Source organism: Xyrauchen texanus, chromosome 17 (assembly GCF_025860055.1).
Source record: "Xyrauchen texanus isolate HMW12.3.18 chromosome 17, RBS_HiC_50CHRs, whole genome shotgun sequence".
Classification (NCBI taxonomy): domain Eukaryota; kingdom Metazoa; phylum Chordata; class Actinopteri; order Cypriniformes; family Catostomidae; genus Xyrauchen; species Xyrauchen texanus.
In genome coordinates this window covers 37,151,215-37,167,120 of record NC_068292.1, presented here as the reverse complement: position 1 = coordinate 37,167,120, position 15,906 = coordinate 37,151,215, and the positions used below count along the sequence as shown (strand labels likewise).

General features: G+C 36.5%; 2 protein-coding genes across 2 annotated transcripts; one reads left to right on the top strand and one right to left on the bottom strand.

Moving 5' to 3' along the window:
• Positions 1-633: 633 nt before the first annotated feature.
• Positions 634-6,514, top strand: LOC127658339 (uncharacterized). The gene is made up of 4 exons (XM_052147578.1): positions 634-915; positions 2,386-2,483; positions 3,144-4,352; positions 4,984-6,514. Exons 2-4 carry the CDS (start codon positions 2,423-2,425, stop codon positions 5,367-5,369), a joined length of 1,656 nt encoding a protein of 551 aa, XP_052003538.1. The 5' UTR covers positions 634-915; positions 2,386-2,422; the 3' UTR covers positions 5,370-6,514.
• Positions 6,515-7,083: 569 nt separating this feature from the next.
• On the bottom strand, positions 7,084-13,770 carry si:dkey-11p23.7 (V-set and Ig domain-containing protein). Its single transcript, XM_052147718.1, has 3 exons — positions 13,632-13,770; positions 13,127-13,516; positions 7,084-7,600 (listed from the first exon to the last, which is right to left on the bottom strand). The coding sequence occupies exons 1-3, from the start codon at positions 13,732-13,734 to the stop codon at positions 7,179-7,181; spliced, it is 915 nt and encodes a 304-aa protein (XP_052003678.1). The 5' UTR covers positions 13,735-13,770; the 3' UTR covers positions 7,084-7,178.
• Positions 13,771-15,906: the final 2,136 nt, after the last annotated feature.

Genomic DNA, 15,906 nt, shown 5'->3' with positions numbered 1-15,906 from the left:
ATCACTCTAAATCTGCACTTTCACATCTGAAAGTTAAAGTGGAGATTTAGAGTAAAACGTGACATATATTGTTCTGTTTCTCACCCACACCTATTATATGGCTTCTGAATATATAATTTTAATTACAGGAGTCTTATGGATTACCTTTATGTGATTTTGGGAGCTACAAATGTCTGATCACCAGTCACAAGTATTGTTTGGACCTACAGGGCTGAGATATTCTTCTAAAAATCTTTGTTTGTGTTCTGCTGAAGAAAGTCATGCATATCTGGGATGGGACAAGGGTAGGGTTGTGCGGTATAGGTACTTTTTTTATAAAGTAGATTGTTTTTTTACCAAATATAATTATTTATAAATTATATTTTAATTTGATCAAAGCTGTACAGTATGTATTTGATGAAACACAATTTGATCATAACATTTAATTAAAACATTTCAAATGGAATCCAGAAAATTTAAATCAGAAAATTCATACTTTTTTATTGATGAGACTTTATGCAGATCTTTTTGTCAATAATGTTCTGTGTATTTCATCAAATATTTAGTTAAAGAGTTTTTATTTTTATTTTTATTAAAGTATTGAGTATTGGTGCTGGTATCGTACCAAAGCCAAAACTGTGGTATCAGAGCAACCCTACTTGAGGGTGTGTAAATGATAAGAGAAGGTGAACTATCCCTTTAACATAGCTTAATTTTTAGTGAACAAATTTGATTGTTATAAAGGTGTTGGTACATTTCCACACTTGTAATATGAAGCTTGTTGATTTTAAGACATGACATCTTCAGCATCTTATGCAAATCTTCAAGGGGAGAGGAAAGAGTGAACTTTGAATGTCAAATCTTCCTTCGCTCATGTACAGAGAATACACAGTTTATTATGTTCAGACAGAGGAAAAGCTCTGGCTGAGATCTAAGGTAGGATTTAGATTTTATTTTTGTATTTTTAGATCTGTTTAACTCTTAAAGTTAAATTGTTTAGGAAAGTTGTACAGGCATTTCTGAATCCACTTATTACAAAGGTGGTCTATAGGATATGGGTATAGCACCTTTCTTTTTTGAATTTTGTGTGACTTTAGCATACATCAATGGGGAAATATTTATTTTATGCATTCTTTGTTTTTGGTGTTGGATATTGTGTGTCTTTAGTAAGCTTTGACGTTCAACATGCATTTCCCACCCACCAAAACTGTTGTTGAGCTACAGTTCAAAATGTCAGCTACTGTTATGTGTCATTTTCTTTACTATTTTAATAATAAAAAGGTATTATTTTTAAACAAATGTTGCAACTTTGCTATATTGTTCTACGAGGGTTAAACGTAAAGTATGCCCAATATGAAGATACATTTTTTGCAAAGTTTTAAAAACGTATTTTCTCTATTACAATTAGATTTACAACTATAACAGAAAAGAAAAGCTTGTGGAAATTATAGTATGTGGGTTTTATAGTTAATTAATGAGTTTCTTTAAAGGATGAATTGAGGCTTTAAAATAGCCTACTTAATAGAAACTAAACAGAAATACATTTTGTTCATAGCATTTAATGCGCCTTTCATAAAATATTCAAAATCCTTCATATAAAATACAACAACTCAATATGGTGCTGTTCAACACATTCCATAAACTGAAAAGTAAGCTATTCATGTTCATTTGGGATGTTAGATAACTAGTTTAAACAAAATGACTAATTTTGTAACTTAAACATATTTCCAATAAACTCTTAATTTTTATTATTTAACGTATGTTCCATTTGATGTAATATTCTTCTACCAATCAAAACATTTCTATGACAATTTGTTTTACACATTGTCCATTGTCCTTTTAGATATAATAGAAGTAGATAAATTTTTTTTTACTATTTTTCTTTGCTATTTAATTATAATAATACATTTTTCTATTATCCTCTGATGCACTATGCCTCGATCTCGTGTAATAACAGGATTGGTAAATGTTTTTGAGTGCATCATTATGAATGTGGTCTCACAAGACAAACAAAAGTCAGAATGTGATGCATTTTGATGGACAAGGTTTGGTGGATAGTTCACTGAGCAACATTCAACCATTTTGTATGTCCTAACTATATATACAAATATAGAACACCTCTGTAGGACATTGATATGCACATTGATCGAGTAACTGAAATCTGAAGTCATGTCTGAAAATTCTATAAGATGACTTGCAGAAAAAAACAACTGTATAAATGAGAGACAAACATATTGAAAGCAGGTATTATACATAGTAGTTTTGTATTAACACTGGTTTGACTAACTGTAACCAAAGATTTGCTACGAGAAAAAAGAAAAGTAGATACACCACCCCATCTATCCCGTTGTTCTTTATGTGATGTTTTTTGTTGTTGTTGATAATTTGACTTTTTATTCATCCTAGTGGACAGCTCTCTGAAACCAGCTTATCTATAGGTCTCATGAAGAATTGCATAGGCAGAATGTTGGTTATTCTGTTCACCATTTTCATGTTTACTCCAGGCAAGTAATATGTACAGTATTACTTACATTGAACCCCAAAAAGTATTTGGACACTTAAGCCACACATACAAATTTATGCATTTCGTTGCATTAGATAACAAATTAGCAAAGCAAGTGACATCTGCAAACAGATGATGCTAGATCTTTGCTTGAACAAACTTTACTTTCATAGCCATTTTTGCAATTACAGCAGCCTCTCAAGGTCATTTTTAGCGTATGTATGATGTCAGTTCCCCTCAAGTTTACACTGTTGTCATAGTATTTTAACCACAAATTAAAATTATGAGGTGTTCCATTAAGTTTAGGTGCTACAAAAGTGACCAAAACATTGCATCTGTTTGAACAGTATAAACTGCTTTTCATATTTAAACCTAACAAAGTAATTTTTGTAATTCTTTAAAATAGAATGTCACTTGGTTTGTTATTTTTTAATTTAATGCAATCGTGAAAGTCATACAAATTCAAATGTGGTCTAAGTGTCCAAATACTTTTTGGGGCCACTGTGCATGCATCAAATTCTCTATGTATGTTCTGCATTAATTGAATGTTGCTATCTTTACCTAAAATCCACTAGCAACTAAACAAATATAAATCTAGAGATTATAGAATCAGCAAAAGAAACTCTTAACACATGAGTAACTGGTTGTTGAATGTTAACAGGGCTTTCAATTGACAGTCGTGGGAAGAGTTTCATCACAGCATTCCCGGAGAATGTTGCCTATTATTATAGAAAATCCTACAATCAACTCAAGATCACGAGCCTGCACGAGGACACTAATGTCACCATCTACATGGGCGAAATAAAGAATGTAGTCATCAGTAAACCTGGAAAAACATGGGTTGTAAATTGTACAAAGACGTTTGAGGAATACCGGTTCACATCTTCCAATTGGTCTGTTAGAATCATCAGTGATAAAAATATCACAGTGCTTTCGGTGACTGGGTGGTGGGGGAGATTCCAGTCTTATGTTGTCCAGCCTGACCAAAATCTTGGATATTTGTATCAGATCCCTGCTCTGAATTACACAAATCCAGTCACATTTTCTAGTTCTGTGACTTATTCAGAGGCGAGGCGCAGCTCTTTTAGGCTAATCATTATTAATGCAGAGAAGGAGAGAAACACTGTCACCTTCAAATGGTCTAATGAAGGAGGTCTGGACATTCAAAATACAACAACCCTTGATGCTTTTAATCTTTTCCAGCTTCAGAGTAATGGTGTGAAAGAAATAAAAGCAACGTCCAAAGTGGCAGTGCTGCTGACCCATCCGTGTATTGACACCCAACAATCCTGCAAATGCAGCATAGTGTTGAATCAGCTCTGCCCCACAAGTATGACAGGGGTCAAATTCTTTGTGCCCTCCGCCTTTAATGTCCAACAGCTACTCCTGACAACAAATCAACCTGTCAAAGTCAGTAATGGTTCTAGCTATAATGTTGATATTAAGGGGCCAAATTCTACAGACATCCTGCCGTCATTCCCAATTATCAGGATGGGTTTTAGCATTACTATTAACAAGCCTGTTTCTCTTCAATTAATTAGCTCTGGACTCATTCTAGACCTCATTCCAGAAACCATGTTTGCTGCCTGCTACCTCGTGCATTTTCATCCTTCTGGCAGTGGGGCCTTCGTGATTGCGAAAACATCCAACAAAAATGATGTACGAATGAACGATCAACAGTTGCCTTCGGCAATTCAATGGATAGATATTGTTGGCACACAGTACTCTTTGGCTGTAGTCAATGGAACAGAGTCAAGCACTATATGGCATCTTAACGGAAAGATTGCTGTGTATATGATAGATCGTTGGAATTCAGATGGAAAAATGCCTATCCTTGGAGGCCCAGCTATTACTATAAATGCAGACCCAGGTAAAGTGTGTGTGTGTTTGTGTTTTAACCCATATGTTCTGATAAAATTCACATTACCATTTTATGTTTGAGGTGCCATGTTCCTCTGATCTGTAGACAGAGATTATTGAAGCCTTATAATTGTTTTACCAAAAAGTAGTTATGCACTCATTTAGAAAGGTGATTGTTATCCAGTTTAGTTGAATTGTTCCTGTTTTGCCCACATTGTAGAAAAATACATAAAAGTGAATGAAAGTTTTTTTTTGTAGCTTTTCAAAATTCTGTGGATTTATTCCTTTTCCATACCTGAGGTTTCCGAGATCCCTTACCTAAGTAATGGAACATTTTTACATGTGGGATGATTGAAGTGTGTTATCAAGTTAAGTTTCGTTATGTGCAATTTACAGTTTAAAATTTTCAGTTAAAAATTTCAGTTTTCATAAGATTATAGGAAAAGTCATGAAGCAATATTACTGACATTTTTGAGCTATCCAAATGGTTTTGGTGTCTCACAGAGCGCAAAAGAACATGAGGGTTAAATGTAATGATGAACAGTAAGCACACATATTTACATTTTGTTTAATATTACAGTAGTATGGGCATGTCAATGAGCAAATGAGTGAATACCAAATATCTGTTTGTGTGTGTTTAGATCCTAATGGCTGTATGGTGACTCCTAAGATGTATATAGTTGGTACCGATGAAATGAGCTGGGCAAACTCCCGTCAGTACTGCTTTGATAAAGCTGACGACTTTGCCACGGTCATCAATTCAGATGACCAGAAAAGGTTCGTCAAGGACATAACCATTGGCATGACCCCCGGAGATCTCGGGGAAGTGTGGATCAGTCTGCGTCGTGACCTGTTCTCTACAGCGTGGTACTGGTTATATGAAAACAACACCTCATCCAATCTGAAATTCATTTCTTGGGGAACTGGACAGCCTTTGAAACCTCACAAAGGCATGTGTGCTTCAGTGTACCACGACACTAAAAAAAAGAAAAGATTTTGTGGAAGTCTGCACACTGCTGTTCTCTAAAGAAACCTATCTGTTTTAACGAAACAAGGTATCTCAGACAGGTCTCCTATTTACCCTAATGAAATAACTGACATCTTCGTATTTGACATTTCTGCAATTCAGCTCAAACTGCTTAAACTTAAAATGAACTACTCAAATCAAACTTGTTTGTAGATAATTTCAGCTTTTTTGTGATTATATACTACACATTCAGAAATGTAAGAATAATAAACATGCACTGATAGAATGTCAAACAACCAGGTAACATGGTTTATTAATAGAGAGTGAGTTGTAGTTAGGGAGTTTCAATCAATCAGTCTGTCCCTTCTTTCACCCTAGTTTGAAAAGTTGCTTTGTTGTTGTATAATATTACCAAAAATGTACTTAATCAAACATTATTCTTTTGCTGCCTTGCAAGCACTCATATTTCTTTCAGGAAATGTAAATGTAGTTTAATTGTTCCATTACCCTGAATTGCTTTGTTTCTCTATCAAGGAGAACTGGTATGTTTAACAATAAACTTAGTGGATTCAATTTAATTCCCAGAAATTGGCATATTTATTTTTCTGTTATTCATACATCGTTATGCCCTATATTAATTTAGATTTAAAATGTGACCTCTTGATTTATTTGATATCTATAAATGAGCTTATTTAGTATTGTGATTTTATAAAATATCACTGTAATAGTTGGTGTCTTAGTCAGGAACAGATGGCAAATATAATGGGATCTGTGGTAACATGCCTCCCAGAGCATGTTTCTTTTAAATAAAGAAAAAGTTCAATAACATTACTGGTCACATCAGTGCACATTATTCTAAAGAAAAAAATGTTAACTGTTTGTAACTTCATCGTAGATATGCAGCACTCATGCCACGAGATTCTGAAAAAGCAGTAAGACGCATCACAACGGACAAACATATCCATCTAGTGCATGTTTACATAAAAACATAAAGCGTGTTTAAAGCTTAGAATATTTTTTTCAGTTAGGCAATGGAAGTATTTAAAGGTGAAGTGCATAATTTCTACACCACTAGCAAAATTGCACAAATAATGAAAATGACCAAACACTCCCCTTGTCTTCCACTGGTCAGTCAAACAAATCGATCTGCACCAACATCAAGCCATTAGTTGCGTAAATGTTGCTGTGTCCACTTAACACATTTATGTGCATCTGCAGTAATTATTTAATAGTTTTTTCTTCTATTTTTCCAATTTAAAAAAAAAAAAATTCTATACCTGCTAGACAGATGACTTTGACCATTGCACCATGTCTAGCCTTTCTTTTCAGTATCTTGTGCAGGATTGTCACATTTTTTAGATTTTGTGTCAAATTAAAAAAAACTTTCAAAACACATTTTGAGACAATTGTGTTCTATTTCATTCTTTGCACTGTCTAGTTAAAAAACATTAACGCATTCAGTCTGAACACCCCCTCAGGCTGGTTGGTATGCTCAACCGAACAGAGCAATATTTTGAATATGTGTTTTGTAAAGCAGTGTTTAAACTTTTGAGGAAATCAACATATGAATGGCTTACTTGTAGTTGTCACTGCATATTAGATGGAGAAAAAAAGAGTATTTTAACACTGACAAAATGACACATTAATGCTACACCTTTAAATCATCTTGTGCTTTAGATTGTCTAGGTCTGACAAAGAAGGAAGTATTGAGTCATATGGCTCCCAGCCATTACATCTTTCAAAAGAGGAAGTTTTATTTTAAAGATGGGTATTTTTAAGAGCACACATGGGACCAAGTACAGCTTTGAAGGCAAAACACTGTGGTTTGATTAAGTGTGAATGACTGCATGTGTATACATTTATGGCTTGTCAATTGATCACACTGCTAGTTCTGAGAGTCCTCCTAATCACCCACACTCCCACACCAAAGGCTAAAAGTAGCTTTGTACCCAAGGCCAATGCAAGCAACAACACAAGGAGAAAAGAATAATTCTTTGTGGTTGACTTCCCTGGGCTAGGATGCAAAATGTAGAGGGTAGCTTGATCCTTTCCCAAAGAGTTTGAAGCTGTACAGGTGTACTGTCCTCCAGGTTTGATGTCCAGCAGCTGGCTTGAAGTGCGGTATTGCCCAATAGCCTCCTGAGCCAGAGAAAATGTGGTATCTCCATCAACGACACCATCTGGTGCAATCCACTGAACATCAGGTAGAGGGGAACCCTGAATGTGGCAGAGGGCTTTGAAGCCAGATTCTTCGCTGCCTTCTGCTGATAAATCCAGGATATGTGGTGCAGCTGGCAAAAAGTACAAAGCAAAACACCAAGACGTTATCTGTCATTTCCTCATTCATGCGCATATCATGTTGTATCAAACCATGACCATGACCATGCTTATTATTCTAACTTTTCTACCATTATAAGTAACAAATATTGATTCCAAGTAAGACATGTTCCTAGATTTAAATTCTTGTTGGAACATTACATTTTACATATAGGTTTACGGCTGGTGTTGGGGTATGAACAACATTCTTATCAACTTATAATTTCTCTTTGCTTTCAGAGGTAGTCAATGGTTAGGTTTAGGGATCCAGTTAGCACTGGGTTTGTTGGGCAGAAAGTGGTTCCAAGACCAATAACAGCTGTTGAAACTAGGGCTGTCAATTTAATGTGTTAATTTAGTGTGATTAATTATATGAAAAATAAATTGTTGAAAATTTTTTTTTTTTTATCCATATGTAAATTCAGTAATAAGGATTTCTCTTACCATCTGAGCAATTCAAGCTTGAAGAACCGCCTTAAGCCCTGTACACACATGCAGCGACATTATCGCTTTATGTCGCTAGTCTCTGTACTGTGAAGTCTCTAGTGGCCGTTTCTACCGCTGTCGCTCTAAATTTCTTGGTGGATTGCATGTCAGGCCATGTTTTTTGAAAATCTGACAACAGACGAGGCATGTGCTAGTGAAACTTAAGAAATCTGTCTACTTCAAGGATTATGTTTTCTTGTCCCTAAAAATTCACATTCTGCAGGGAAGTGTGTTTTTATATAACCTGCAGCAGTGCTCAATGCATCATATCATTAGTAAGATGAACGATCTATCAATGTACAAATTAAACTCCCTCAAAAAACTGAAAGTTTCTTTTTCATGCATTGTTTTTAATTATATCCATGCATGTGGTTACAGACAAATCAAACAAAACAGTAAAATCGCTCCTAGAAACGTCTCTGTCTTGCCTGTGCGTGAATCCATTATCTCGAAGTCAAGTCAAGTCATATTTTTTATTGGTATAGCTCATTTCACAACACACATCATTTCAAAGCAGCTTTACAGGAAATCATGCATTAACAAAAACAAAAAATGAAACTGTAATATCTATAATGTCTTACAGTGATCAATGTGTAGTTTGATTAAATATTATTGTAAAATTTGTATAGAAATTAAATAATTGAATAATTGTATTTAGAGCCCTTGTGAGCAAGCTGAAGGCGACTGTGGCAAGGGACACAAAACTCCATAAGATGTTGTTTAATGGAGAAAAATAACCTTGAGAGGTTATTTAACCAGGATCACTGTGGGGGCCAGTTCCCCTCTGGCTAAACAACATGAATGTAATGCCAATATTAGTTATTTATGTGCAGTCCTAGTCATGGTTTTAAATTTGTGAATTATGTAAATGTTAAGGTACAGTGTTTTAAAAATAAAAATATAATTTGTTTTAAAGAACTTTAAGATAAATGACTAATGTCCTGGATTGACTGCAGATGTTCACATAGATGCAAGTGATGTCTAATTAGGCTGTAGTTTGTCGTCATCTCTCAGCGACACATAGCACTGGTGTCCGACACCAAGCAGGAACGGAGCTGGATCCGGCAGGCTCTGATATGAATCATTAGATACAAATAGAATAATATTAGCGTAGATGCCATTTATGCAGAGTTATAGATCATGATCAACGTTTCTGGTTCTAGCAGACCTGAGTAAAGCAGCCTATTTGTGAGTTGAAGGATAAATTAGGTGCATGCCTATCTAAATAGTTGATAATTTAGTCTAGATTTAAACTGAGTGAGTGTGTCTGCATCCCAAAGATTGTTAGGAAGACCATTCCATAGTTTAGAAGCCAAGTATGAAAAGGATCTACCTCCTTTTGTGGATTTTGATATTCTTGGAATTATTAAAAAGCCAGATCGTAATGAACGTGACAGAATATAGCATGTCAGTCACCTAAGTACTGTGGAGCTAGTCCATTCAAAGCTTTGTATGATTTTAACAGAATTTAAAATGAATTCGAAATGTAACAGTTAGCCAATGTAACAACAATAAAATTGGGCTAATATGATAATTTTTCTTGGTTCTAGTCAGCACTCTGGCAGCTGCATTTTGAACCATTTAAAATGTATTTATTTATTTATACATTTATTACTGGACATTCTCACAGAAATGCATTACAATAATCTAGTCTTGAGGTCATGAACGCATTAATAATTTTTTTGTAGTAGTTTGGGGAACAGACACAGTCTCTATGTGATATCTAGGTGATACAGCCTTGTATCTGTTGTAGTTTATGTAACCTATGTGACGCCTCAAGGCAGCTAGCAGATGTTCAGATTAACCAGTTTGTCTTCTTCCTGACCTGGGGCCCAGTTAGTCAAATACTATCATTATTAAGACTTTGAGTCAAATTACAAGAGAGGAGAGTTTCACCTTCCCTGGAGGGATGTTGTCCGTCTCTTTTTTAGCAGGGCACGTCTACCCCAAAAACTCTTCCAATTGTCTATAAATCCTATGCTATGCTCCAGACACCACTCAAACATCCAGTTGTTCAGTGACACTAATCTACTATAAACCTCTTCACCATTATGAGCAGGGAGGGGCCAGAGCATATTACAGTATCTGGCATCATTTTTGCAAGTTTCCACACCTCTTTAACATTATCTCTAGTGATCCCCGACTGGCGAAGCCAGACATCATTAGTGCCGACATGAATAACAATTTTAGAAAATCTACATTTAGGATAATCCAGCACTTGTAAATGTTATCTGTTGTTAGATGCCTGAGCCCCCAAAATGCATTTTACAATGCTGGATGTAGTCTCTATTTCCACTTTCCTTACAATAGAATCACCAATTATTAGGGCTCTTTCAACATGATTCTCAATGGGTGCATCACTCAGCGGGGATAATTGAATGGAAACCCTAACAGGAATGGGAGAGGGATGTCACTTTGCTGAGCGAGTATGCCACAGAGACGTCACCCAATTACCCTGCTGTGGGGGCTCTTCAGCCAGTACCAAAGTGTGTGTGTTGGTTGCCGTACTACCCGAATCCGAAACAGTATCTACCGGCTTCTCTTACTCACTGACCTCCACTAGTGCTAGAGTGCATGTCTCTAACTCATTAACCTTCTCCTTAAGTCTGACTAATTCCTTACATTCATCACATGTAAATCCCTCACTGTTGATGGAAGAAGCTATAGTAAACTTGTGGCATGTAATGTGGGAAGCAATAACATGAGCGGATGCCATGACTTACCGCAATTGTTTGTTGTTCTTGAGTGGTGAGGGTTTGAGATCGATGTGGATCCTAATCAGCAGATGTTTGAGATCCATGTAAAACACAGTGGAGAAAAACGAATGCACAGAGTCGAGAGCGAGATGTAGACAAGCAGAAAAAAGTAAGAAAAAAAAACTACAGAAACTGGTGTACGCAGTATTAAACATAGATGAAACAGCAGAAAGCGGAAAAACCTGAAACGGCAAAAGGATAAAATTATAAATGTATAAGAATAAGCAATGCTAAGCAGGCTAGCAAGTTACAAAGACTTGTGCAACATGCTGTCAGCAACAGGAACAGGAAGTCCAAGTAGTCGAAGGAGATGGGTGACGTGAGCTCCAGTGAACACCGTCTTCACTCCTATTGGATGCCACTTCCGAAAGTTGCTCCTCATTTGCATAAAGTAAAATTTTTCTCAACTTTGTCTTATCGCTCACCATACCACATATAGTAGCCAGAATTCTCTGTCACTTTTGTCACCAGAAGTCGCCAGTTCTCATTGAAAATGAATGAGAACTAGTCACTTTGTCGTTGGAAGTCATTGCATGTGTGTACAGAGCTTTAATGTTTTTACGAATCTGGGGCAGGAGGGGGCAGTCAACATAGCCTCAGCTTTTGGCTGTACTGCACTGCACCTCATCAAACCAGCGAGAGCAGCTCGTTCTGCATTTAGGCGCGAGACACTGAAAACAAGTGAGATGCTCTGTTCGTCTGACACAGTCGTAATGGGTCCGTGCGAGATTGACAAATTTAATTGCAAAATAGATTGCTCTCTACAGTTGGCCATTGATGTTCGATGATATGGAAATAAAAGAAACAATAAATATACTTCTAATGTCTCAGTTTGTACTGTCTAATCAATGCTTTGTTTGTGTGCTCCCATAATAATGTAATGTATTTGTATTATTTTGTTTATACTCAGGGCTGGATTGGCAATCTGGCAAACCGACCTTTTTCCTAGTGTGCCGACGCACTTTGGGGCGATCAGGTGCAGCTGAAATGAGCCTCTGCGTTATGCAGAATGGGCCACAAATCAGTGCCTCGAAATGCCAAAGGGGGCAGCAATATGCAGAAAAGGATCAATCAACATTTAGCTACAAATTCTGTCGATTAAACTTGTATTGAACCAGGAATATTCCTTTAAGATTGAATACCAATAAAAAATAAAGTTTTATATTTCCAAAATTATATTAGATGCACATCAAAAATATGCACATAATGATGCCATGTGACAACAGTGTAGCACTACTGTTTAAAAAGTTCATTGCTGCATAATTCATACTGTTTCTCAAACAATTCTTAAAAAATGGTAAGCAGAATTAATCTGGCATCAACAATCATGCCATGCTCCCTTTTTTCCCCATTCTGATGGTTTGTGAGAACATCAACTGAAGCTCCTGACCCTTATCTGCATGATTTTAAGCATTGCACTGCTGCTACATAATTGGATGATTAGATAATCACATGGATGATTGTTGGTGCCAGCCGGGCTAGTTTGAGTATTTCTGTAACTGCTGATCCCCTGGGACAGGACAGTCCACAACAGTCTCTATAATATGCTCAGAATGGTGCAAAAAACAAAAAACATCCAGTGAGTGGCAGTTAGAAATGCCTTGTTGATGTGAGAGGTCAACAGAGAATGGCCAGACTGTTTTGAACTGACAAAGTCTATGGTAAATCAGATAACAGCTCTGTACAATTGTGGTGAGAAGAATAGCATGTTGGCACAGTTTTGGTGGCATGAGGGGGACCTACACAATATGGTTTTAATGTTGTGACAGAAATAGTAAATAAAAAAACTACAAAAGTTCAAAATGTTGTATGGTAGTACGGTATTTCTAACATATGTATTTTTACGGTCACCGTAAATATACACTGATACAATGTGTCAAAGGGATAGTTTACCCAACAATGTAAATTCTCTCATCATTTAATCACCCTCATGCCATTCCAAACCATTATGACTTACTTTCTTCAGTGGTTTGTAGAATGTTGACATTGCTCCTTTTTTCTATGCAATGATTGCAAATGGTGACTGAGACTGTCATTCTGCCTAACATCTCCTTTTGTGTTCAACAGAAGAAAGTTAAACTGCATGAGGGTGAGTAAATAGGACAGCATTTTTGTTGGTGGATTAATGATTCCTTTAAACACACCGACCTCTCTCCAAGACACAACAGCTTGAATTATGATGATTATGAATATATAATTGAATATATGAATTTTGAAAATTGTATATTTTATTTAAACAGTTTACTATTGTTTTCCTACCCTCTACTCGAAGGCGGGTTCCCAGTGTGTTCTCAACGATTGTATGATGGTGCCCAGGTAACTCCACGTGACAGTAATAGCGGCCACTGTCCTCCAAGGTTGCACTGTTTATCCTGAGTGAGATGTCATGATTTCTGTGGTTGCCCTCCATACGGTAGCGCTGGTCCTGGTCGGGCTTTGATTGGCAGTGCTGGCTGTTGTTCAGGCTTGAACAGCGGAAGAGAACAGTGGCAGCCCGTCCATGGCCCAGGGTCCACACCACATGCATGGAGGAGGGATGGGTGTGTTGTGGGTGAGTAAAGGAGCAGGGCAGCACTACAGGGTACCCATCAATCGCCCGGACCTCAGTGGGTGCTTTCATGGACCAGCCATCATTATCTTTGGCTTTAGCTACGGAAACAAGTTACAAGAGGTCACATTGTTTATAAAGTTTAAACTGATGATACGTTTTATCAAAATATGCTCCATCATATATTTAATGTGTCTTGAATTTGAATTTTCTCACCTGCTGTGTGAAGGAGCAGCAACAGAACCAGGGTTACACTGAACTGCTGTGAGGCCATTGCAGACGTTCTGGATTTATGGTGCAGTATGAAAAGTTTCAACATCTACAAGCAACATGTGCCCATTCCTGACTCACCATCACACATCACACAGAGTCAGAGGGAGACACACTACTCAGTCCTGCAGTCTTTAGGCTAATTCCTGTATTCTGTCTATCTATCTATCTATCTATCTATCTATCTATCTATCTATCTATCTATCTATCTATCTATCTATCTATCTATCTATCTATCTATCCATCCATCCATCCATCCATCCATCCATCCATCCATCCATCCATCCATCCATCCATCCATCCACCCACCCATCCATCCATCCATCCATTTGCAAACTTTAAATGTGCTATTAAATTATATCTGAATTAAAGACCTGCATACTGAAATGTAATTGCAACCATGACAGGTCTCTTACAGTCCTTTAAGAATATAAGACAGAACATTTTAAAAGCAAACAATCTTAAGGATAAAAGTGACAATAATCCTGATGAAGAGTTTAGAGTGTATCCAGGTTAATTACGTGACACGTATTTGAAGTTATTCAAAACAAACAGTGACTTGAATACACCTGATGAACATGTTTTTCAATTTCAAAGTCATTTTGATGTTTTTTTTCAGGGACATTAAGTCAAAAAAAATTCTGGAGAGAGTAAATAAATATACAAATAAATACAGTTTTTCTCAATCACTTTGGCTAATTTTCTTTAAACAATCTTAACATTCCCTAAACTGTAATTGCAATTGTCACAACTGTTTTATAGGACATGACAACTCCATTGCATGTCTGCAAAATGTAGTAACTCACCCAAAACAAGCTTTTTAGATACCAATTTCAATAGTAGGTACAAGTTTACCGGGAAAACATCCTGTCGCTCTTGTTGGTCTGGCCAGAGATTTAGCAGACATCACATACATTCCATGTCTTAGATAATTATGGAATATACATGTATGTCTGACAGATTTTGATAATTGAATGGATCATTTCGCAAGAGATGGCTCACAAGATGAAAGAATGTTTAGAAGTTTTGAATAGTGTGTCAATTTCACTGAGAGTCAACTCATCAGTTTTGTTCAGCAAGCCATGTGCATTTAGTCATTGTGCAAATTGTAGAAAATTATAATAATTATATAAATTAATAATAAATTCAAATCTGGTGTGAACAAGAAACGAATTGTTCAGAGATAATTTTATATAACTTATTTTTTTGAAAAGAAGAATTATCATTTCATTCACAACGAGACGTTGTGTCGATGTAGTGACACTAGGTGTCACTCTTGGGAGCCCCAAACACCTCAGATATTTGAGAAAAGGCCAGTGAGAATTGGTGAGTGGAGTTTGCATGACATACAGATATAAAAAGAGCTGGCTCACAACCATTCATTCAGCCGCTAGCCCAGTCGATTCCTTGGCGTCCGGCATCACCAAGGCGGTCGCCGATGCAGCCATAAACTACACAAAGACGGAAGGGCATCTTTAATAAGACGCATCTTTAGAAAGTTGTTCACATCAATTTGTTTGCTCAATTAGAGGAAATATACACTTTTTGCATAAATATATATGCTCTTTTAAGCTGTAGAAGTGCCCAGCAACTGCTGCAGAAGGAGAAAAAGCTGCTGAAATGCGGCGTATATCCAACAGCAATTTGCTTGTTTCAAGGTGAATGGACCGGTAGAGAAGTACAGCTGAATCAACCGCTCGGCTCCGAAGAAAATATCTGAACGTGTGGTTGCAAGCCAGCTCCTTGTATACCCGTATGTGCAGGGGAGTGGCATGCCAATTCCACTTGCCATTTCTCATTGGCCTTTTCTCAAAGATCTGAGGTGTTTGGGTCCCCCAAGAGCGACCTCTAGTGTCACTACTCCGACACAACATCTGGTGAGTGACAGATAGGGATCCATAAAGCAGAGAGGACTCCTTTAGACCCTAATAACTGTGTGATGTAAAAAAAAAAAAAAAATCAATAAATCTTTTGAAATGTTTACGTTAAGGCACAAGAAAGTTTCTTAATATTTTCTTTTTACATTTAAAGTCATTCAATTAATATTTTTTTTTTGGAGCAAATGCTATAAATGTTTTTCAAATATAAAACCAAATGGACACAATAAATACATTTCTACTAACCTGACTCATGTTTAAAATAGATTTGAATATATATCTTATTTTTATCACCTTGGACAACCTTATTTGACAATGACCCATATACAGAAGGCTCTGTTTAT